The 26430-nt window shown below is 42.9% G+C and overlaps 1 protein-coding gene across 8 annotated transcripts in view; it reads right to left on the bottom strand.

The window, feature by feature from the left end:
* The window catches only part of LOC115208648 (SEC14-like protein 1), a 65794-nt gene that overhangs the window by 23842 nt on the left and 15522 nt on the right, over window positions 1-26430 (bottom strand). For all 8 annotated transcript variants that reach the window (XM_029776859.1, XM_029776860.1, XM_029776861.1 and 5 more), the window contains one exon: window positions 24189-24278. In XM_029776859.1, the coding sequence (XP_029632719.1) occupies window positions 24189-24251 (63 nt within the window). In that variant the 5' untranslated portion in view covers window positions 24252-24278. The remainder of the gene's footprint in view (window positions 1-24188; window positions 24279-26430) is intronic.

Raw genomic sequence — 26430 nt, 5'->3', positions numbered from 1 at the left:
ATGGTTAGGTACAGTCGTGCCTAACGACTGTGCATTTTTCGCAAATGCGCTTTTGTTAAATCATCCCCCGTTTGGCGAAGTCGGCTGTCTTTGTTAGGAAGAAAGTCTTCACAGTTCGCAACGAGCCAGGCGGCCCAAACTGCTGCATATACCCTGACTCTGTTGCAAGAGAAGTGACATTTTCCCTAGTTAAAAGAAATTCATGTTAGCAGGCAATATTAACTAAATATGCAGGTTTAAAAATATATACTTGTGTATTGATTTTAAGAAATACATTGATGTTTATGGTTAGGTACACGTTGGAGCAACGTGTACCTATGTGATTATATGCGACGCAGGACAGGCTAGATAAACTAGTAACATCAATCATGTGTAGTTAACAAGTGATTATGATTGATTGATTGTTTTTTTATAAGATAAGTTTAATGCTAGCTAGCAACTTACCTTGGCTTCTTACTGCATTCGCGTAACAGGCAGGCTCCTCGTGGAGTGCAATGTAAAGCAGGTGGTTAGAGCGTTGGACTAGTTAACCGTAAGGTTGCAAGATTGAATCCCCGAGCTGACAAGGTAAAAATCTGTCGTTCTGCCCCTGAACAAGGCAGTTAACCCACTGTTCCTAGGCCGTCATTGAAAATAAGAATGTGTTCTTAGCTGACTTGCCTAGTTAAATAAAAGGCGTAATAAATAAATAAATACATTTTAAAAAACAAATCGTCCAAAAATACCGATTTCCGATTGTTATGAAAACTTCAAATCGGCCGTAATTAATCGTCCATTCCGATTAATCGGTCGACCTCTACTACTGAGACACAGCCTAGGGGCTTTAAGGATCCCTTTGAGTATTCCTAGTATATTTCTATGGTTTGTCCTTTCTGTAGGCAGTGTAGAATAGCCCAAATTCCCTTTAAATGGCAAACTCCTGCCAGGTGAGAACTGCAAAACCTGGACCTGTACAAATCAGCTGGGCTAGACAATCTGGACCCTCTCTTTCTAAAATTATCCGCCGCCATTGTTGCAACCCCTATTACCAGTCTGTTCAACCTCTCATTTCATCCGAGATCCCTAAAGATTGGAAAGCTGCCGCGGTCATCCCCCTCTTCAAAGGGGGAGACACTCTCGACCCAAACTGTTACAGACCTATATCCATCATGCCCTGCCTTTCTAAAGTCTTTGAAAGCCAAGTTAATAAACAGATCACTGACCATCTCAAATCCCACCGTACCTTCTCCGCAATCCGGTTTCCGAGCCAGTCCGAGCCACCCACCCGTAGCACGCGCTCCAGCAGGTATATCTCACTGGTCACCCCCAAAGCCAACACCTCCTTTGGCCGCCATTCGTTCCAGTTCTCTGCTGCCAGTGACCGGAACGAATTGCAAAAATCGCTGAAGCTGGAGACTTACATCTCCCTCACTAACTTTAAACATCAGCTATCTGAGCAGCTAAACGATCACTGCAGCTGTACATAGTCCATCTGTAAATAGCCCACCCAATCTACCTACCTCATCCCAATATTGTTTTTATTTACTTTGCTGCTCTTTTGCACACCAGTATCACTACTTACACGCCATCATCTGCTCATCTATCACTCCAGTGTTAACTTCTTTGGGATAGGGGGCGGTGTTTTGACGTCCGGATGAAAAGCGTGCCCAAAGTAAACTGCCTGCTACTCAGGCCCAGAAGCTAGGATATGCAAAAATGGTAGATGGTAGATTTGGATAGAAAACACTCTAAAGTTTCTAAAATTGTTAAAATTATGTCTGTGAGTATAACAGGACTTATTTGGCAGGAGAAATCCAGAGGACAATCCATCCAGGATTTTTTGTTGTTGTTGAGTAACTGTGTTCTCTATTGGTTTTCTATGGGGAACTAGATTTATGAGGCGCTTGGATGCAGTTCCTATGGCTTCCACTAGATGTCAACAGTCTTTAGAAATTGGTTGATGTTTTTCCTTTGAGAAATGAAGAAGTACGGCTATTCAGAATGAGAGTCAAACCAAGTGTACTTTTTTGTTTGGTGCGAGCGACCTGTAGCTCGCTCCACTTGATTTTATCCGCTATTGAACACAGTATATTCCGTCTTAAATTTTATCGATTTACGTTTTTTTTTAATCGATTTACGTTTTAGGATCGCTAAGGATGGATTAGGAAAGTTGTTTGAAATCTTTGGACAAAGTTTACAGGTAACTTATTAGATAATTTGTAGTCATGTTGGGCGAGTTGGAACCGGTGTTTTTCTGAATCAAACGCACCAAATAAATTGACATTTTGGGGATATAAAAAAGGAGTTTATCGAACAAAAAGGACCATATGTGATGTTTCTGGGACATATTGGAGTGCCAACAGAAGAAGATCTTCAAAAGGTAAGGCATGCCACCTGCCTGGTTGAAAATGATTGTTATGCATTTGTGTGCTGGGCGCTGTCCTCAGATAATCGCATGGTTTGCTTTCGCCGTAAAGCCTTTTTGAAATCTGACACCGCGGCTGGATTAACAAGAAATTACGCTTTATTTTGACATATTGCACGTGTATTTTCAAGATTGTTAAATATTTACAATTCTGTAGTTTGAATTTGGCGCCCTGCACTTTCACTGGATGTTGGTCAGGTGGGACGGTAGGATCCTAGAGAAGTTAATCTGCTAAATTGTAATTATTTTGCTACTATGGCCTATTTATTGCCTTACCTACTCATGCCATTTGCACACATATACATATAGTCTTTATTATTATTTTTTTTTTTCCCTATTGTGTTATTGACTGTACGCTTGTTTATTCCATGTGTAACTCTGTGTTGTTGTTTCTGTCGCACTGCTTTGCTTTATCTTGGCCAGGTCGCAGTTGTAAATGAGAACTTGTTCTCAACTGGCTTACCTGGTTAAATAAAAAAATTTAAAAAAAGGTGTCATAGCCTCCATTTAAACAAGTCTTTTCACTGCTCATCAAAACCGGTTTCCTTATCCTGCCCAGTCCCTCACCTCTCCTGTTTAATAGGATAATAGCTATTGACTGAGTGTTGAACGGGGAATAGTTCATGTGGCCTGGAGTAGGTGGAACCGCGCCGTTGGGAGTCCTTGGGTAACACACAGGCCTGTCACTCCTGCTCAATACAGAGCATAGGCTAACAGGTTATACAGCTTTAAAGTGGGGCATATCAGGATGCAATGGCTTCCCTGTTACATGTTATACACAGAGTACAAATCATTAGGAACACCAACATCCACTTCACATCAGTGTAGATGAAGGGGAGGAGACATGGAAAATAAAGATTTTTAAGCCTAAAACAATTAAGATATGGATTGTGTATGCGACATTGTGAGAGTGAATGAGTAAGACAAAAGATTGAAGTGCCTTTGAACGGGGTATGGTAGTAGTTGCCAGGCGCACAGGTTTGAGTGTGTCAAGAACTGCAACGCTGCTGGGTTTTTCACGCTCAACAGTTTCCTGTGTGCATCAAGAATGGTCCACCACCCAAAGGACATCCAGCCAACTTGACACCACTGTGGGAAGCATTAGAGTCAACATGGGCCAGCATCCCTGTGGAACGCTTCGACACCTTGCCCTGCCGAACTGCGGCTGTTCTGAGGGCAAAAGGGAGTGCAACTCAATATTAGGAAGGTGTTCCTAATGTTTTGTACATTGTGTATGGGCTATTTTATTGTTCATATCCTGGTTGTTTCCACACGCAATCTCAACGCTAAGTAGCTACAGAGTTTAACTGCAGTATTCAGTTTGGTGCACAAGCATCATGACTGTACAGCACACTCAAAAAGATTGTGTTTCAGTGGGGAGGTGTGTAGGGGTGACAACTATTAGAACTATTTGAATAGCTACATAGCTAGCCTAAGCTCTGTATAGGGCAGCTACTTAGTACCCACCACCACCCACTCTACAGCTCTCATCAACACAGAGGGTATTGTCAGGGCAGAATTCTTGGTCTCTGCCAAGGACGATATAGTGGGCATGAACCCCCTTTCTGGGAATGCAGTCGGCATGAGATGGTGTGTGTGTGAGAGAGAGGACTGAGGAGAGCAGAGGAAGCCCATCTGTCAGCTGTCAAACACTCTTGCCATCAAAACAGGAAATGCTGAGCTAAAAGTACACACTCACCGTGCCACAGCCACACAGGCATTTAGAGAGGCCACTGCCAACGTGACATACACAAAGCTAATGTGTTGCCCTGTAATGCTACACATGGTTCTACCGCTGCAACATAAAGTAGTCCTTATATTTAACCAATCGAGTTAGGCTACTTGAAAAAGAGGTGTAAAATGTAGATCCAAGTACAGAACGAGGCGGTCACAGGGCAGAACGAGGCGGTCACAGGGCAGAACGAGGCGGTCACAGGGCAGAACGAGGCGGTCACAGGGCAGAACGAGGCGGTCACAGGGCAGAACGAGGCGGTCACAGGGCAGAACGAGGCGGTCACAGGGTAGAACGAGGCGGTCACAGGGCAGAACGAGGCGGTCACAGGGCAGAACGAGGCGGTCACAATTGAAACAGTTGTTTCATTGGCTACATTTGGTCTGCTCTCACAGCATTTCCTGATGTCGACTACTGCATTAAACATACCAGTCTGGTTGTTGGTATTAGGCTACATGGCATGTCATTGATTGGAAATTCCTGGAATGGGAAACTTGCATCGTCATCAACTAATATTTAAAAACGTCCATCTTCATTGACTTTTAAAAGTAGACTGTATCATATCCTCAGTGACTGTAAAGGGAACATTGGCATCTTGTATGAGCAGTGCTGCAGGTTCATTGATTGTATTGGGGAAATACTGTCGGTATCAAATCTTCATTGCCTGGCTATGGACACATTGACTAGTGCTGCACCATCATTGACTGTTACAAGAAACCTTTGCATTTACATTGAAGTTTATGAGAAATAAATGTCTTCCTACCGCCCTTGACTATATACAGTGCCTTCGGAAAGTATTCAGACCCCTTGACTTTTTCTACATTTTATGTTTTATTCTAAAACTGATTAAATCAAAAATGTCAAATCCTCAGCAATCTACACACAATACCCCATAATGACAAAGCAAAAACAGGTTAGGAATGTTTTTGTAAATGTATAAAAAAAAATACCGTATTTGCACAAGTATTCAGGCCATTTGCTATGAGACTTGAAATTGAGCTCAGGTGCATCCTGTTTCCATTGATCATCCTTGAAATGTTTCTACAACTTGGAGTTCACCTGTGGTAAATTCAATTGATTGGACATGATTTGGAAAGGCACACGTCTATATAAGGTCACACAGTTGAAAGTACATGTCAGGGCAAAAACAAAGCCATGAGATCGAAGGAATTGTCCGTAGAGCTCCGAGACAGGATTGTGTCGAAGCATAGATCTGGGAAAGGGTACCAAAAATGTCTGCAGCATTGAAGGTCCCCAAGAAAACAGTGGCCTTTGTCTTTCTTAAATGGAAGAAGTTTGGAACCACCAAGACTCTTCCTAGAGCTGGCCCGCCCGGCCAAACTGAGAAATCGGGGGAGAAGGACCTTGGTCAGGGAGGTGACCAAGAACCCGTTGGTCACTGACAGAGCTCCAGAGTTCCTCTGTGGAGATGGGAGAACCTTCAGAAGGACAACCATCTCTGCAGCACTCCACCCATCAGGCCTTTATGCTAGAGTGGCCAGACGGAAGCCACTCCTCAGTAAAAGGCACATGACAGCCCGCTTGGAGTTTGCCAAAAGGCACCTAAAGACTCTCAGACCAATCGGAAACAATCTTCTCTGGTCTGGTGAAACCAAGATTGAACTCTTTGGCCTGAATGCCAAGCGTCACATCTGGATGAAACCTGGCACCATCCCTACAGTGATGCATGGTGGTGGCAGCATCATGCTGTTGGGGTGTTTTTCAGCGGTAGGGACTCGGAGACTAGTCAGGATCGAGGAAAAGCTGAACGGAGCAAAGTACAGAAAGATCCTTGGTGAAAACCTCCTCCAGAGCACTCAGGACCTCAGGCTGGGGCAAAGGTTCACCTTCCAACAGGACAACGACCCTAAGCACACAGCCAAGACAGCGCAGGAGTGGCTTCGGGACAAGTCTCCTTGAGTGGCCCAGCCAGAGCATTGAACCCAATTGAGCGTCTCTGAAGATACCTGAAAATAGATGTTCAGCAACGCTCCCCATCCAACCTGACAGAGCTTGGGAGAATCTCCCCAAATACAGGTGTGCCAAGCTTGTAGCGACATACCCAAGAAGACTGGGGCGGCAGGTAGCCTAGTGGTTAGAGCTTTGGACTAGTAACCGAAAGGTTGCAAGATCGAATCCCCGAGCTGACAAGGTATATACATTTTTTTTTGGCAATCTATAACATCTTCCCATCCCCATTGACTAGTTACAGAAAACAATGTGGCACCTTCGCTGACAGCTATTGGAAACTGGTCCTCTTTTCATAATGTCTTCCCCTCCTCACTGGCTGTGGTGCATTGGTGCACCTCCATTGACTGTATTAGTGAATGGTGCAGAGGCTGCGTTGAGCGTGTCATCGCTTCCTGGAAATAAAGGCTGCTGTGTCAGGAGGCTATGGGCCGTGAAGCGTGGGACAACAAGGAAGACAGGGGGAGCAGGGCGCAGGTGATTTGTGGTGTACTGCGTCAGAGACAAATAACAGCACAGAAGGAGAGTGTGTGTTATTGTGTTTGTGTAAGTGAAGACGCAGCATGGGGGAGGGACTCACACTGTACATATAGCCTACATACTGGTATACAATACATATGTACACACACAAACATTACACTGTACGGGAATATGTAGGTCAATCATATTCCTATTAACGTCACACTGGCTCCCTACGTCTGTAGTGAGTCACATTGACTGCAGCTTGGCTCTACGTAGACTGCACCATGTTGGTGCAGAAGAATACGCCAACGGTCAATTGTGTGACGTGTGTGTGTGTGTGCTACTGCTGGTAGAGCGAGGCGTTAGAGTGGGGGAGGGCGGTCGTCGATTAGTCGTCGCAGCATCTCGACCTTGCAATGAGGAGTCCTGTGATAAGTGAAACAGATCAGGATAATTCTCACAGGCCCAGAGTCAGTTGGTAGAAACCAATACTCTTATTTATACAGGTTACTCGCACATAGCAGGCCAAGAGTCAGTCTTTCATCAATGCTGCCTCACAGAGCAGAGCGCTTCTCCAGGGGCTATAACCAGTCTCTGGCAGACGCGGAACTGTATCCGATGAAGTGAATTACACTCCGCAGGCGGATGCTGCTCGCTGACAGACTCATTCACAAAGTGTGTGGAGGAATAATTCTGAACCAAAATATTTTGGCATGACGCCAGCCACAGGGGAGAAGGCAACTCTCTGCATAATGCATAAACAACTCGCATCACAGAGAATGGAAATAATACTGTAGGCAATATGTAATGAGTTCCCATGTTTCCAAAACCTCAATTAAAAAGACCTCTAGCCTAACCCGAAAGAATGGAAAAATGTCTCCGTCTTGCATTAAATTCTCAATAGCTCACTAGGTTAACATAGGAATGAATCAGCTGTACTTAGCCTACTACTGTTTAAATCCTAATGACAAAAGCCTGAAAGGTGACTCGCTGGACAGGATGGATTGAGAGAGTGGACAATCCCCAGGCTTAGGGGCCTATAGGAGATGGTAAGGAGATTAGAAGAACAATACAGCTAGAGACGGAGATGAAGAGAGAAACTATAACACTTCAGGTGAGAATGTTGCGAGAGCTGAAATAGCCTAGATCTGGGATGGAGGAAGTGGGATGAAGGAAGTGGGCCAGGATGAGGGATGGGATGAGATGGCTGCCAGGTTATACTGGAGTTGTTATTCTACACTGGGCCAGAGACAGACTACTAGACAGAGCCAAACGGAGACAGAGCACAGCTAGTCAAGTCAGCAAGCTAGTTTAGAAATTGGAGGTAAGCAGATCCACCTATAAATCTAATCAAAGTGTATTGGCCACATACACATGGTTAGCAGATGTTAATGCGAGTGTAGCAAAATGCTTGTGCTTCTAGTTCCGACCGTGCAGTAATATCTAACAAGTAATCTAACAATTTCACAACAACTACCTTATAACACACAAGTGTAAAGGAATGAATAAGAATATGTACATATAAATATATGGCTGAGCGATGGCCGTACGGCATAGGCAAGATGCAGTAGATGGTATAGAGTACAGTATATACATATGAGATAAGTAATGTAGAGTATGTAAACATTATATAAAGTGGCATTGTTTAAAGTGACTAGTGATACATTTTTTATTATTAAAGTGGCTAGAGATTTGAGTCAGTATGTTGGCAGCAGCCACTCAATGGCCTTGAGATAGAAGCTGTTTTTCAGTCTCTCAGTCCCAGCTTTGTGCACCTGTACAGACCTCGCCTTCTGGATTATAGCGGGGTGAACAGGCAGTGGCTCGGGTGGTTGTTGTCCTTGATGTTGATCTTTTTGGCCTTCCTGTGGTGTAGGTGTCCTGGAGGGCAGGTAGTTTGCCCCCGGTGATGCACTGTGCAGACCTCACTACCCTCTGGAGAGCCTTACGGTTGTGGGCGGAGCAGTTACCGTACCAGGCAGGACGCTCTCGATTGTGCATCTGGAAAAGGTTTGTGAGTGTTTTCGGTGACAAGCCAAATTTCTTCAGCCTCCTGACGTTGAAGAGGCGCTGTTGCGCCTTCTTCGCCACCCTGTCTGTGTGGGTGAACCATTTCAGTTTGTCCATGATGTGAATGGCCACGCAGTCATGGGTGAACAGGGAGTGCAGGAGAGGGCTGAGAATGCACCCTTGTGGGGCCCCAGTGTTGAGGTTCAGCGGGGTGGAGATGTTTCCTACCCTCACCACCTGGGGGCGGCCCATCAGAAAGACCCAGTTGCACGGGCGGGGTCGAGGCCCAGGGTCTCGAGCTTAATGACGAGTTTGGAGGGTACTATGGTGTTAAATGCTGAGCTGTAATCGATGAACAGCATTCTTACATAGGTATTCCTCTTGTCCAGATGGGTTAGGGTAGTGTGCAGTGCGATTGCGTTGTCTGTGGACCTATTGGGGCGGTAAGCAAATTGGACTGGGTTTAGGGTGTCAGGTAGGGTGGAAGTGATATGATCCTTGAGTAGTCTCTCAAAGCACTTCATGATGACGGAAATGAGTGCTACGGGTGATAGTCGTTTAGCTCAGTTACCTTAGCTTTCTTGGGAACAGGAACAATGGTGGCCCTCTTGAAGCATGTGGGAACAGCAGACAGGCATAGGGATTGATTGAATATGTCCATAAACACACCAGCCAGCTGGCTAGGGATGGCGTCTGGGTCGGCAGTTTAGTTTCTGACTATAGGCTGGGAGCAACAAAATGGAGTCGTGGTCAGATTTGCCAAAAGTAGGGCGAATGAGGGCTTTGTATGCGTCGCGGAAGTTATAGTAGCAATGATCCAGAATGCTGCCAGCCCGGGTCGCGCATTCGATATGCTGATAAAATTTAGGGAGCCTTGTTTTCAGATTAGCTTTGTTAAAATTCCCAGCTACAATAAATGCAGCCTCAGGATATGTGGTTTCCAATTTACAAAGAGTCCAATGAAGTTCTTTCAGTGCTGTCAAGGTGTCTGCTTAGGGGGGGATATACACGGCTGTGATTATAATCGAAGAGAATTCTCTTGGTAGATAATGCGGTCGACATTTGATTGTAAGGAATTCTAGGTCAGGTGAACAAAAGGACTTGAGTTCCTGTATGTTGCTATGATCACACCACGACTCGTTAATCATAAGGCATAAACCCCCGCCCTTCTTCTTAGCAGAGAGATGTTTGTTTCTGTCGGTGCAATGCGTGAAGAAACCAGGTGGCTGTACCGACTCCGATAACGTATACCGAGTGAGCCATGTTTCCATGAAACAGAGAAAGTTACAATCTCCGTCTCTCTGGAAGGCAACCCTTGCTCGAATTTCGTCTACCTTGTTGTCAAGAGAGAGACTGTAGATTGGCGAGTAGTATACTCGGGAGCGGTGAGCCCGTCTACAGAGCCTGACCAGAAGACCGCTCCATCTACCCCTTCTGCGGCGTCGTTGTTTTGGGTCGTAGTGAGTAAAGAAGAAAGGACAGGTAGTGACGTTAACTCAATCTAGTCCGACTGGTCTTCAGGTTTCAAATTATATTTCCATTGGGCTGGGGAGATGTGCGTTTGGTGGATCTGCAATAATCTGCTTGATTTAATAACATTTGTTTGTGTGATCATATCCAATTCTCCAATGTTTCTTCTCCTTGGCTGTAGTTTCATCCCTGAAAGGATGAGATGAGGCTTTGAAAATGCAGTACACAGCGAAAACAATACTCTAGTCAGTCCCTGCAGGATTCCTGGGATCGCATAATTCAATGCAAAAATCAACCAATTAGCTCAGATTACACGAGAGCTCGCAATTTTGACCATTCCCCGCACTTTTAGAGCACAAAAGGGTCCAATCAAAAGCGGGTTTGTAATTTTGACCAATTACTGCACTGTTACTGTGGAAAATGGCCCAATCCAAAAACACATCAACAAAGTTTTCCCTCTTGCCTGTCAGCATATTCACGTGCTAAGATGATGGGTGATTGTTGATGGCTGACAGGCAGTACAATGAACAGAAATAAATCTCATTTGCCAACAAAAATAACAGCTAACGACCGTGCAAAACAATTTCCAAATGTTTTTGTCGACAATCAACAGTCACTTGGAATCAGCAAAGCGTATGAGAATGTCAGAACAGTTCCCACAGCAGCAGATCACTATGGCTGAAGTGGTAGCAGGGAAGACTGTGGCAAGTGCTGAAAGAATCAAGGTGAGTGGTGTTTAACTCAAACTTTTACTCCACTAACCTTGGCTTACGTAGGGTGGTCAGCACTCTGCTCTCCCCAGTCTGTCTAGGAAGAGAGCTGCTCAAAGCATTGAGTGTTATTTGTCCGATGTTTCTAATTGTTTTTGTATTATGCATTCTGCTTAAAATTGTCCTAAAACTGAGCACATTACTTTTTATTGCTTTATATGAAACGAACTTGAAAAAAAAACCGCATTGCAGAATTTCAGAAAAGCTGCCGCAAAAATCAAGCATTTTTGGCTGCAGATATCACAAAAACATTTTGCGAAATCCTGGAGGGACTGTATAGTGCGAGAAGATCAGAGGGACAGCCAAGCGTGGCATCAAACAGGCCTATTTGATTTAGCTGGTCATAGGCCTGACCTGCTGCACTGTTGGCACACCTTTACACTGAAGCCAAACACCCCACAGAGAGAAAGGGAGAAAAGTGGAGAGAGAGAGAGAGAGAGAAACAGAGGAGTGAGAAACAGAAATGACAAGGAGAGGGAGGAAAGTAAGAAAGAAAAAAGGTTAACCGGCCAGCTGACTACACACCGCACAGAGATTGGGAGAGAGAAACGGAGAGAAAGTGAAAAGGAGAGAGGTTCCAGGGAGAAAGGACAAAGACGAAAGATGGAGCGAATTGGAACCAGTTGACTGCGGTCTAGTTGACATCAGCTCTGTCCAGCGGTTGCCAAGAGAAGTTGTTATCCTCATAATGAGTTGGTTAGACACATAGTTACTGCAGATATAGACTCTCCGTCTTCGTAGCCAATACAACACCCAGTGCTGCCTTGGCCCAAGGGGAGTCGTGTACCCTCAAACCTCAAGTGAAATCTAAACCCTCTCCACAAAGGTCTTTATATTTCACAATATATAGGCCTAGACATTGCCTCTACCTAAAGATTCCACATGTATGTATAAATTCAGAATCCTCATTTTGTGAGGTAGAGGGGTTGGAAGTCTTGTCAAATGGACATAATCTAGTTTAAATTATATCATAATTCTATAGGTTCTGAGGTTTCTACTGCCAAGCCTCTAATGTGATTCTCAGTGTAGAATCATAGTGGAGAGATAAGGCTACAGTGCCTTCAGAAAGTATTCATACTACAGCCTGAATTCAAAATGGTTTAAAACAAAAACATTCTCACCCTTCTACATACAATAACAAAGTGAAAATATGTTTTATAGATTTTTGCAAATGTATTGAAAATGAAATATAAAATATGTAATGTACATAAGTATTCACACTCCTGAATCATTACTTTGTATAAGCATATTTGGCAGTGATTAAAGTCTTTCTGGGTAAGCCTCAAAGTTCTTCCACACCTGGAATGTACAACATTTGCCCATTATTCTTTTCAAAATTCTTCAAGCGCTGTTAAAATTGGTTGTTGATCATTGCTAGACAACCATTTTTCAGGTGTTGCAATAGATGTTTAAGTAGATTTAAGTTAAAACTTGGCCCCTCAGGAACATTCTCCGTCCAAGCAACTCAGTGTACAGTGTAGATTTCGCCATGTGTTTTAGGTTACTGTCCTGCTAAAAGGTGAAATCATCTCCCAGTGTCTGGTGGAAAGCAGACAGAATCCGGTTTTCATCCAGAATTTTCCCTGTGCTTTGCTCCATTCTGTTTAGTTTTTAGCCTGAAAATCCCCCAGTGCTTAATGATTACAAGCATACCCGTTACATGATGCAGCCAGCCAGCCACCACTATGCTTAAAAATATGGTGTGGTACTCAGTTATGTGTTGCATTTGCCCCAAACATAACACTTTGTATTCAGGACAAAAAGTGAATTGCTTTGCCAAATTTCTTGCAGTAATACTTTAGTCCCTTATTGCAAACAGGATGCATGTTTTGGAATATTTGTATTATATACAGGCTTCCTTTTCACTCAGTCAATTAGGTTGTGGAGTAACTACAATGTTGTTGATCATAGCTGCGGTTAGAAGTTTGGAGTGGGGCAGAAAGAAATGACGGCTATATTGGTCCACTAATACAGGACTAGTAAAAGGCCCAGTGCACTACTTTTGTGAATAATATTTTTTTTTTAAATCTGATTCTTCAGCGGGTGCTGCAGCGCCCTCAGCACCCCTACTTCCCGTGGCTATGCTGTTGATCCATCCTCAGTTCTATCACAGCCATTACTCACTCTTTTAAAGTCACCATTGGCCTCATGGTGAAATCCCAGAGTGGTTGCCTTCCTCTCCGGCAACTAGGTTAGGAAGGACTAGAGGTCGACTGATTTAAAATCGGCATGGCTAATTAATTAGGGCTGATTTCAAGTCATAACAATCGGTTATCGGCATTTTTGGACTCCGATTATGGCCGATTGCATTGCATTCCACGAGGAAACTGCGTGGCAGGCTGACCACCTGTTACACGAGTGCAGCAAGGAGCCAATCTAAGTTGCTAGCTGGTATTAAACTTATCTTCACATAATCACTAGTTAACTACACATGGTTGATGATATTACTAGGTTAACTAGCTTGTCCTGCGTTGCATATAAATAATGCAGTGCCTGTTAACGCATAATCGAATCACAGTCTACTTCGCCAAACGGGTGATGATTTAACAAAAGCGCAATCGTTGCATGAATGTACTTAACCATAAACATCAATGCCTTTCTTAAAATCAATACACAGAAGTATATTTTTTTAAACCAGCATATTTAGTTCAAAGAAATTCATGTTAGCAGGCAATATTACCTAGAGAAATTCTATCACTTCTCTTGCGTTCATTGTACCAGAGTCAGGGTATATGCAACAGTTTGGGCCACCTGGCTTGTTGTAAACTAATTTGCCAGAATTTTACATAATTATGACATAACATTGAAAGTTGTACAATGTAACAGCAATATTTAGACTTAGGGATGCCACCTGTTCGATAAAATACGGAACGGTTCCATATTTCACTGAAAGAATAAACATTTTGTTTTCGAAATTATAGTTTCCGGATTTGACCATATTAATGACCTAAGGCTTGTATTTCTGTGTATTTATTATAATTATTTCTATGATTTGATATTTGATAGAGCAGTCTGAGCGGTGGTAGGCAGCAGCAGGCTCGTAAGCATTCATTCAAACTTGACTCCGTTTGCCTGCAATGCTTGAAGCACAGCGCTGTTTATGACTTCAAGCCTATCAACTCCTGAGATTAGGCTGGCAATACTAAAGTGCCTATAAGAACATCCAATAGTCAAAGGTATATGAAATACAAATGGTTTTGAGAGAAATAGTCGACGCTTCATAATTCCTATAATAACTAGAACCTAAAACTTCTTAACTGGGAATATTGAACCACCAGCTTTCATATGTTCTGAGCAAGGAACTTAAACGTTAGCTTTTTTACATGGCACATATTGCACTTTTACTTTCTTCTCCAACACAGTGTTTTTGCATTATTTAAACCAAATTGAGCATGTTTCATTATGAGACCAAATTGATTTTATTTATGTATTATATTAAGTTAAAATAAGTGTTCATTCCGTATTGTTGTAATTATATATATATATATATAAAAATAAGAATAAAAAATATATTTCCCAAAAAATAAATAAAAAAACAGGCCGATTAATCGGTATCGGCCTTTTTTGGTCCTCCAATAAATCGGTATTGGCGTTGAATAATCATAATTGATTGGCCTCTAGGAAGGACACCTGTATCTTTGTAGTGACTGGGGTGTATTGATACACCATCCAAAGTGTAATTAATAATTGTACCATGCTCAAAGGGATATTCAATGTCTGATTTTATTTTTTTACCCATCTACCAATAGGTGCCCTTCTTTGCGAGGCATTGGAAAACCTCCCTGGTCTTTGTGGTTGAATCTGTATTTGAAATTCTCTGCTCGACCGAGGGACCTTACAGATAATTGTATGTGTGGGGTACAGAGATGAGGTAGTCATTCATCAAACATGTTAAACATTATTATTTCAAACAGTGAGTCCATGCAACTTATTACGTGACTTGTTAAGAACATTTTTACTCCTGAATTTATTTAAGCTTGCCATAACAAAAAGGTTGAATACTTATTGACTCAAGACATTTCAGCTTTTCATTTTTAATTCATTATTTGTAAAAATTCCACTTTGACCTTGTGGTATTGTTTGTAGGCCAGTGACAATTGTTTTATCCATTTAAATTCAGGCTGTGACACATCTAAATGTGGAAAAAGTCAAGGGGTGTGAATACTTTCTGAAGACACGGTATAATACGGAATGCAAAGCTTTCGTAGAGAGATTCGAGGTGAGAAAAGTTCTAAATTCTGAGATGACGTTTAAAATGTGTTGTTCTACCAGACAAATTATATCGAAAGAGAGTAAAGAGTCTACCAACAACAGGGCCCCACAAGGTTAAAATTATATGCAGAAATTCTTGGAATCTGGCCCGAAAATCCACTCATCAGGACCACACAGACAAACATAGGCTACTCTCTCCTCCCATCTCTCACGCCATCTGCATAAACGTGATGCTGTCTGATACAGTATCAGAGCTCCAACCCAAGCCTTATTAGCCAATAGGCTACTATCCACAAGCATACAACCATCCGCCCAATGACATCAATTCGTGGAAAAGCTACTTAATTCACTAGTGCCATGGAAATCGCATCAGTAATCTATGCCACACAGATGCTTGGCTGATGGCAAAACACAGACATTTCCATTAAATATTAAGGGAGATTACCCTATCCTAGCCTCTCTCTATCCGCTAGAGTGTGCGGAGGTAGCCAGGCTGCAACCCAAAGAGGATTTGACTAAAAAGAGGACACTTCTGCTTCTCAAACGGTGCACAGATGTGCAGCTGCCACAGCAGGCTGGCAATGGACACACTGTTCAATCCCAAGGTCTGAGGCGTTTTGTCCTAGCGGATTAGCCTAGCCCAACACTCCACTAATAAAATGGGCATGCTAGACTAGGCTAGGCTTACGGCCACTCTAAAAATCACCTTTCTGACCGTGCCCAGATGTGCAGCAGGCTGGCATGGGACACTCTGTTCCTTCCCTGATGACCCGGTGGTATTTGTCCTAATCTAGTGGATTAGTGCATCCCCCTGTCGGTTGTGGCTCAGTTGGTAAGAGCGTGGCATTAGCAATCCAAAGGACGTGGATTCAATTCCTGCAGGGATCACAAACACATAGGCTAGACCGACTAACAATGTATGTACTCTAAGTTGCTTTTGGTGTCGTCTGCTAAATATTGAGCCACGCTGCTCTAATTCATCTGGACACTATTGGAGTCTGAGGGAGAGGGAGGGAGGGGTGGGGGTTGGTTGCTTCAAATCAGAACAGAGCCTCTCTTCACCTGAAACAACAAACAGTGTTCATCTCTCGCCTACTTTGGGAACACAATTTCCCCCAAAGGGCAAAACTTCATAAACTCATATAGTCCGTAGGGGAAAGAGCAGTTGTTTGTTTCAAGGAGGACACAGAGTCCTCTAACCTGGAACAACAAGTCTCTCGACATCCCCCTCTCCTCCCATTGGGAACACCATCTCAAATCAAATGTTATTGGTCGCATACACATATTTAGCAAAATGTTCTTGCGGGCGGAGAGAAATGCTTGTGAAGTGCTCATGGGCTCCATGAACCGGCGCGGCGTGCTAATAGCAACAATAACATCGACTACACTTCCTGTTATTACGGAGAAGGCACGCACGAGTCGGGAGTGTATGCTGAAGGGAGGCTATGGACCACTACTGTGTTTCTGTAGCTATTGTTTTATTTCCTTCCAAAGCCCTTCTTCTAGAGAAATATTACACGGGTGAAAGCTGGACGGTATGCGTGCGACCGCATGCATATGCACGTGTCCAGATTACTGAAGCGCACTAGTTAGCTGCTGCAGTAGCAGGCCATGGACTCTTCCTTCCGAGAGACTCCGCTGACAGTGTTATCTAGCCTAGTTAAAGAGGAAGTTGCGTTTCCCATTGCTGGGCTGCTGGGGTCGATGTTTCTCAGCAATTCCCTGTCCTTATCAGTCACTTTCACAGGAGTCCTGAGCAATTATTTCCTGACTCACCATAAAAATAAAAAATAAACTGTAAATTTGGAAAATGACAAATCATTCAAGTTAGCGGTCTTATCTTTTTGAATTAATGTTCAGTGTTTCCGCTATTTCTTAGGAGGGGCGCAAAGGCAAACTAATTGGAGTCATATTGTATAACAGTATGCTACATAGGCCAAATCGGCCCCTAATACATGCCGCCAGCACAGGAGGTCAGTGGCACCTTATTGGGGAGGATGGGCTCGTGGTAATGTCTGGAGCGGAATGGTATCAAATACATCAAACACATGGTTTTTCATTTTAAAAAGCGATTTAATGCAACGTAGACCTACTTTAACTAAACTCCTCTCAAATTGCCCAAGTCAAAGCGGGATAGAACCATTTTAATATAAGAAAATAGACAGCTGCAAGGCAAGAACGGGCTAAGGACTTCATGATGCTGTTAATACATTCCTTTGAGCCTAATGGCAACATTGCTAGAGGTGGAAACATTTTGCTTCAATCCTGTCATTGCCTTGAGTGGGTAGTTGAGGTACAGCAAAAAAAGAGGCTGTATTTCTTCTAGAAGGAATGTGTTTAAAAAAGGTAATTGACAGACAGTCAGAGGAATGTAGAGCTTTAGTTCTCTCCTTCCAGAGACGGTAAGAGGGTGTTTCAGAAGACTGACAGTTTCCAAACAGAGAAGAAAAGTGGACAGGGAGAGAAAGAGACATGCAACATTCCTCAAAGCAAAATGCCAAATAAAATCCCTTAACCTGTTTGGCCTAAGGGGCAGTATTGAGAATTTTGGAAAAAATATGTGCCCATTTTTAACTGCCTCCTACACCAACTCAGAAGCTAGAATATGCATATTATTGTTCAGGTTTGGATAGAAAACACTCTGAATTTTCTAAAACTGTTTGAATGGTGTCTGTGAGTATAACAGAACTCCTATGGCAGGCAAAAACCTGACAAGGTTTCATGCAGGAAGTACCCTGTCTGACAAGGAGTCGTGCGTCTTGCATCTGTTTATTGAAAAGTAAGGATCTTTAGCTGTAACGTGACAATTCCCAGGGCTCCGATAGGCTCTCAGAACCCGGGAAATACCTGAAGGTTTACGAGGCAGCCTCAGGCTGAAACACATTATCGCCTTTGGCAAGTGGCCGATCAGAGGACCTTTGAATGAGGCGCGTGCACGATTCGCACCTGAGGAGAAATTTAATTCGGCTGTTTAGGCTCAATGCATATTCCCGGTCGGAATATTATCACTTCTCTACGAGATAAATGGCATAAAAATTGGTTTTAAACAGCGGTTGACATGCTTCGAAGTACGGTAATGGAATATTTAGACATTTTTTGTCACGCCAATGCGCCATGCGCGAGACCGTGATGTAGCATTCTGATAGTGTCTAGAACTCACGAACAAAACGTTGCTGTTTGGATATAACGATGGATTATTTGGGACCAAACCAACATTTGTTATTGAAGTAGAAGTCCTGGCAGTGTATTCTGATGAAGAACAAGCAAGGTAAGAACATTTTTCTTATAGGAAATGTGATTTTGGTGGAGGGTGACCTGGGTGGGTATCTAAATAGCTAGCCCTGTAATGCCGGGCTATGTACTTAGATTATTGCAAAATGTGCTTCATCCGAAAAGCTATTTTAAAATCGGACATATCGAGTGCATAGAGGGGTAATGTATCTATAATTCTTAAAATAATTGTTATGCTTTTTGTGAACGTTTATCGTGAGTAATTTAGCAAACTGTTAGTAAATTCCCCGGAAGTTTGCGGTGGTTATGCTTTTTCTGAACGTCACATGCTAATGTAAAAAGCTGGTTTTTGATATAAATATGAACTTGATTGAACAGACATGCATGTATTGTATAACACAATGTCCTAGGTGTGTCATCTGATGAAGATCATCAAAGGTTAGTGCTGCATTTAGCTGTGGTTTGGGTTTATGTGACATGATATGCTAGCTTGAAAAATGGGTGTCAGATTTCTTCTGGCTGGGCACTCTACTGACATAATCTAATGTTTTGCTTTCGTTGTAAAGCCTTTTTGAAATCGGACAGTGGGGTTAGATTAACGAGATTCTTGTCTTTAAATAGCTGTGAAATAGTCATATGTTTGAGAAATTGAAGTTATAGTATTTCTAACGATTCAAAAATCGCGCCACTGGAATTCCAGTAGCTGTTACGTAGGTGGGACGAAATCGTCCCACATACCCGAGAGAGGTTAATCTAGATGTTCCGCTAGCGGAACGCCTTGCCAATATCCAATGATAGAGCGTGGCGCGAATTACAAACTCCTCAAAAATCCCAAAACTTCAATTTTTCAAACATTTGACTATTTTACACCATTTTAAAGACAAGACTCTCCTTTATCTAACCACATTGTCCGATTTCAAAAAGGCTTTACAACGAAAGCAAAACATTAGATTATGTCAGGAGAGTACCCAGCCAGAAATAATCAGACACCCATTTTTCAAGCTAGCATATAATGTCACAAAAACCAAAACCACAGCTAAATGCAGCACTAACCTTTGATGATCTTCATCAGATGACACTCCTAGGACATTATGTTATACAATACATGCATGTTTTGTTCAATCAAGTTCATATTTATATCAAAAACCATCTTTTTACATTAGCATGTCACATTCAGAACTAGCATACCCACCGAAAACTTCCGGTGAATTTACTAAATTACTCACGATAAACGTTCACAAAAAACAAATTATTTTAAGAATTATAGATACAGAACTCCTTTATGCAATCGCGGTGTCCGATTTTAAAATAGCTTTTCGGTGAAAGCACATTTTGCAATATTCTGAGTAGATAGCCCGGCCATCCCAGGCTAGCTATTTTGACACCCACCAAGTTTGGCACTCACCAAACTCAGATTTACTATAAGAAAAATTGGATTACCTTTGCTGTTCTTTGTCAGAATGCACTCCCAGGACTTCTACTTCAACACCCAATGTTGTTTTGGTTCAAAATATTCCATAGTTATATCCAAATAGCGGCGTTTTGTTCTTGCGTTCAAGACACTATCCGAAGGGTGACGCGCCGGCACGTATCGTGACAAAATTTCAAAATATTCCATTACCGTACTTCGTAGCATGTCAAACGCTGTTTAAAATCAATTTTTATGCGATTTTTCTCGTAACATAGCAATAATATTCCGACCGGGAGACGTTATTTTCGTTCAAAGACTGAAAGAAGAAAATGGTGAAATGGTGTCTTCACATGCACGCGTGCGCCCGTGTCATTGTTCTCAGATCGACCACTATCCAAATCCCCTACTGTTTTTCGCCCAGGGACTGCAGAGTCATCATTGCCCGTTCTGGCGCCTTCTGAGAGCCTATGGGAGCCTTAGAAAATGTCACGTTACAGCAGAGATCCTCTATTTTCCATAAAGAGGCTATAGAAGGACAAGAAATGGTCAGAGAGGGCACTTCCTGTAAGGAATCTTCTCAGGATTTGGCCTGCCATATGAGTTCTGTTATACTCACAGACACCATTCAAACAGTTTTAGAAACTTTAGGGTGTTTTCTATCCAAATCAAACAATTACATGCATATTCTAGTTTCTGGGCAGGAGTAATAACCAGATTAAATCGGGTACGTTTTTTTATCCAGCCGTGAAAATACTGACCCCTATCCTAAACAGGTTAAAGAAAGAATGAAAAGCCATGTTTGCCAACTTTCAAGTCTGTTGAAAGACGAACTGCAAGCCTAGTCATACCAAACAGAATCTGATGACAACACAGCACGGTTTATAAACACACACACGACGACATATCAAATCACACACACCCTGCAAAAACACCTAAAAACATGTATATTCTCGTGCTGTGCACGCCCACAGCTATGCTGCATGAAGGTGTGGCACAAAGTAGAACACGCTGCCTCCCTACTAGGGACACTCAAATAGGTGCAGTCAAGGCGTTAGACAGCTTGCATGGCTTTGTGATCTCACTAGGGCATCAATAACACCAGGGCAATGTCCTGTTCAGTAAGGCACACTGTAGCAAAACTTTTTTCCCCCCTCGGTCTCTCATCTCCATGGCAGAATATTTAGAGTCGCAGGAAATTGCTTTAAACCTGCAACAATCTCTCAGCTCGATGGAGAAATCTGTATAATTGCAGGAAATTGTCTTAAAAATGCTAACATTTCTCTACGCCGCCCAGATGGGGGACCACCATCTACGCCCCTTTTTTGATACAGAAAATACCCTGAGTGTCTGCCAATTTGTAATTTCCCCGTGGAGAGAGAATATATCAAACTGCCCCTTCAAACGCAACAGCTTTAGAAGGGGCCATATCAGTCAGTGTAAATGTACCACTCACATCAATAAAGAAAAGGACAGACAATAGACTGGAGAATACGTGGCCTAGTGAACCACCTCTCTTCTACTAGGCTACATAATTCTGACAACTGAGTCAGGCCGAACTGTTAGAGATACCAAATCAAAAAAAGACAGGACAGAGCATGACGACGCACAGTGAACCACTTATCTGCACACAAACGTGTGCATCGTTCAACCATTGTGCAACCATTTTTCCTGCCAAAATAACCCTATGCCTTGATTCCTCAGCTTCTTATGTTGCTTCTCTCCCCTCTGCTACTGCCTCAGATTAACAGAACCCGTCCCATCCCATCTGACTCTAAAGGCGTCCGCATGCTTCCCATTCGACAGTTCGTGTTTATATCATGATATTTTGTGAATTTTTTGTTAGTTTTGGTTTTCAACAAGGTTTTTTTTTTTTGGGGGGGGGGCTGTTCGTGCGCACACAAACATTTCTCGAGGCAAGCCGAAGACAGTAGTGAAGTCTTGGCATCTTCGTCGATGTTTGGTCAACAGTAGGGATTATTCAATCAAGTGTTTGTTGTCATTCAACGAGACACAAATCATTTTCATGCTATTTTTTTCACTTGAGAAATACTGCACCAAACAAAGTTGCACGACTGAGATCTCCTCGGGAAAAATGTCAAAATGAATGACAGATCTCTTGCGTTACATTAATTCGGACTATTTTGAGGAAGTGTACACTGGCTACAGCGTCTCAACAAGGAGAAACGGTACTATTGCAGCTTATTTCTCGTTTTTCAAGTGAAGGTCTTTTAAGAGTGCATGCGAGCAACATCAAATCGTTTCACCTAGCCGAACCGAAGCCTTAAGGCAGCTCATCCCAGCTTGGATGCCCCTCAGGCAGCCCAATGTGGTTTTCCTGACATTTCAGTCCAGCCCCCCTCCCCTCCTCCTCCCCTGCTGTCCCCCAGGTGTAGCGTTCGAGCAGCCTCCACTCACCAACTATTTATAGCCCCCTGTCCAGTGCTTGCCCACCATTCACCAAGCCCAGCGCTAAGGAGATTTGCCTCGTCTTCGCTTTAGTGGAGAAAGCTGATTTGAGGCAGCAAATAAAACCCGCATGCATGGCTACAATAGCCAAACTCAAAATAGTTTATTGAATCACATTCAATTGAAGCGCAGTTAAATTGGATTGAACAAAAAAACAATGCTTTGATTGCATGTCTTCTGGAAATAGTTACAGGTCTTGAAGTGGGCCAACCTCGATTTCCCAATGAAAACTGAGTAACAACACCTATTAAGTAAAGCAAGATGAGGTGGTTAACCAAAATGATGAAAACATGTCGTCCTCCTCCTAGCTATGTGAAACAGGGTCATGAAGTAACACTACTAAGTTACCACAGAGAATTATTCTGATGCTAACCCACCATAACACAGTTTAATGTAGTGTACATGCGCCTCTCGGCCTGTAGCCACTGTGCTGTGGTACTGTGGAGAGGCTGAATAAGCCAGTGTTTTTCCACTGCTCATCTGCCACTGAACCGTTTATTCAGTGAACCCTCTGTGACAGCCCTGCCTGACAGTCCTGTCCTCTAGCTCTGGAGGCTGAGCAGAGAGCGAGAGAGAGGGGGAGGAAGAGAGGTGCCAAAAGAGGGAGAAAGATGGAGCGAAAGAGAGAGAATGAAAAAGAGAAGGACAGCGAGTGCGTTAACGTGTACAGTAATAATTTGATATTAAACTGGTTAAGGCAGTAGGCATATTATGCAATAGCCATGTAAACACCTTACCTCGGGGTGAGGTCAAAATATACACAAACGCTGATTACAACACCTGGTTTTAAATCAGCGTTCCAGCTGTGCGTTTGATCTGCGCCTGTGCCAGCACCAGCCGAGTCAGAGTCCCTTTTCAGCACGAGTGAAGTGAGTTTGGAACAGCTGAATGTATGTAAAGTCATTTTCAAAATTAAATATGCTTCCCGGAAAATAACATGGTCGCTGTGGTAGAATGTTTATTTTGGATTTCCTGCATTTATCAGAGTGCCATCAGGTAGCCCAATTTCAGATGTCTCCATGGAAACAAGATTATTAAGGAAATTGTTCTTGCAAAGCATGCAAACGTTTTAACCAAACTATTATATTAATCTGACTATCCACAATAGGTCGCATTATTGTGTGAATGTAACCATATTCATTGAGGCAGAGAGAGTGGAGCAGAAAGAGAAAGTGAGAGACAGACAGACCGAGGCAGACGCTCCGTCTATACTTCCAGGTTGTGTACTGCACGCATCCACTCATCTTATCTGAGTGAGTGAGTACAACTCAAGCATACTATAGGACCCAGAAGACACTCACTCACCAAAAGCCTGCACAGGTTCTGCATTTAACAGAGGAAGCAGACCAGCAACCAATTCAGCAGTGGTACTTCTGTTCAACATAACAGTGCCCATCATTTGCTATTCAGATATTAAAAGGGTTGGTGCACGGACATGGCCTGAGATGGTGTGGAGGTTTGAGTTGGCTACATACCAGATGGACTAGAAGTGATTTGTGCATCCCAGACTGGACTTCGCTGGACAATTCTTAAGTGGTCTGCTTGGTACATTACACAAATGATCAGTCAAGACCAGTCGAAGACCATCACAGTATTATGACTGCTAGTGCATGTTAGACCCAAGCAGCTAGATCGTACGCCACAGTACTATGACTGCTAGTGCATGTTAGACCCAAGCAGCTAGATCGTACGCCACTGTGCAACACGATCACACATCATGTGGCTCACATGTTCAATATGAAGCCAAGGTTGCCCTAATGTACTTCATTAACCATTCCCTCAAGGTGGTCTTGGGGACCCATTCATTGCCATTACATAACCCAACCACTACTGCCTGGGTATTTGTTAGACCTAGGCTACATCTCAAACAACCATGTTGTCAAGTTCAAGTCAATCATATGAAGGACAAGGTTGCCCTAACATCCTTACCCACCATTTCCTAGAGGTGATCTTGGGGACCCATTCATTACCGTTGCATAACCACTACAGTACATCTAATATTCATGTGGAGCGTCAATGGAGGTCAAGAGTCTAGGGCAGAGTAACACTTACCTCCATCACCAACTCAAAAGGCTGCTTGTACACCCTGATGGGTGACTGATACTTCTGCACCATGGTGGGAACGACAGTGGTGCCAACGACCTGAGAGAAAACAATCTGATATTAGAGCTTATATAACCAACATCATAGATTTGTCTTGGTGACAGAAGACAAACATGGGCCAGACTGCATTAGACTGGGTGCGGAACACACAAAGAAAATAGTGCTTGAGTTGGTAAAACGGCAGTATAGTTCTGGATGGCCCCGCTGGAGGCATCTGACATGTCATTAAGTAAGCCAGGTTTGTTTGTTTGTTTGTTTGTTTGTGTGTGTAGCAGCTGGCGGGGAGCCCGGAGTACTTGGCAGTTTGTCTGCAGTGATTGCCTGCAGGAAGGCACTTTGCTCTGCCGTGGGTGAGGAAGCGCGTCTCATTGAACTGATCAATGAATGCAGCGTTTCGCACCATACATCACACATTCAGGAACTGAAGTGCATAGGGAACGGAGATAGACATGGCCAAATACTGGAAAGTCAGGGACTGCTAAGTGCCAACTAGTCACAACCGCATGACTGATAAACTATTCAGGTAGACCTACATTGATGCATATGTAAATATTATGTGGAGCTAGCCGTAGAGCTGAAAGCTTGGGAGTCATTAATACTGCACTACAGCCTACGTAAATGCATGAATGGGTGGCTGGCCGTACAGAACTGATGAATTAATGCATCCTCTGTGATGTAGAATGTAAGCAGCGCATTCCAAGAACTTAGTGGTGGTAACCACCACAGTGCAGATGTTGGCAAATACAGTAGGACTAGGCTATGGTCCTGATAGAGCCAACAGATGTGGACCCTGAAAACGCTGGAACGTTCCTCTGCATGTTATTTGGATTGGTCGAAATGTTAAAATTTGTATTTTTCAATATATAGGACACACCCTGTGTTTTAATAAAACCAACTATATATATATGCATTGAGCGTGTCTGATGCCTTAAGCACACCTTTGATGAAATAAGACAAATGACTCAAGAGGGAGCCAGAGATCCAGATAACAAAAAACTAACTTAACCCGACCATTCTCCTCCCACTTCTACTGGCTTTCGCAGTTTCTGCCATTACTCTCCCAAAGTTGCCTATAAATCGGCTACACGAGGAGTCGGCAACCTTTCTCACGTGGAATGCCAATTTATCTTACCATTTCTACCGATCTGCGTGCCAGTTAAAGTTTATGTGCATATTTTCGTGAAACTGTTTCATCTCATTTATAATAACATCTTCGTATATCAAAATCATTGTCATGTGGTTAATCGAAATTATATCCAAATGAAAATGATACAATTCTAAAAAGTTACTTATATTGCTATTGCCAACTATGTAAAAATTGCCTATAAAGCCAACAAATAAAAACATTGTAGCCTGCAGGTAGAAAATATCCTGATAATAATAAATATCCTATGAATCACATTGTCTGCAACGAACTTGAAATGTATCAACTATTAACATTGGACATATGAAATTATTCTGGGCCTTCAGAGTTTCCTGTGCCAATGAACTCGGGACAGAAACTGCTGTAGGCTATTTGTGCAACGGATAAGAAGTCATTAAGTAGTCTCATTGTATGACATTTCCACTGGATCAGAGCATGACATTTTTCTCCATTCACGCTGAGTGGTTATCGAAAGGGAGAAAGCTGGAAAGATTTTTCAAATACTTTTAGGAACTATTGTCATTCTCAATTAATGTAAAAACAGACTCTTTGCTTGCTGTCTGATGTGAAGAAAACATTACTTTGAGAAGCTCCACAGCTCATTAGTGGTGGTGCGTTAAGCCAATCAGAAATACGATCAGATCCCCAAAATGGACACATTTATATGCCTACATTTGCATGCAGGCCGGTAATTGTACTACTGGTGATCTACTGTATGTAATGGGAAATTGATACACTAACAATCAAACGCAAACAACTCACACAATGAAGTTATGAAACAATGAATGTGCACAAATTAGCGGGAGAGACCACATTCTGGAGAAAGACGTGCATTGTGCATTCTGCATGGTCAATTCAACGTCTGCATTGGCCATGCAACTTTTACGGTGATACGGCATCTGCAGAAGTCAGGGCATTCATACTTCTCGTGCTTTGCGGAGCAGCGCAGAGCTGTTGTGAAGGAAGTTGTCAAGGATGTGAGTTTGTGTTTATACAGGATCTCCCGCCCTAACATAACCGAGCCCTAATCTAGTAGAATTCAGTCAT

The sequence above is a fragment of the Salmo trutta genome, chromosome 14 (genome assembly GCF_901001165.1).
Source record: "Salmo trutta chromosome 14, fSalTru1.1, whole genome shotgun sequence".
In the NCBI taxonomy this organism is placed as follows: domain Eukaryota; kingdom Metazoa; phylum Chordata; class Actinopteri; order Salmoniformes; family Salmonidae; genus Salmo; species Salmo trutta.
This window is presented reverse-complemented; position numbering and strand designations above follow the sequence as displayed.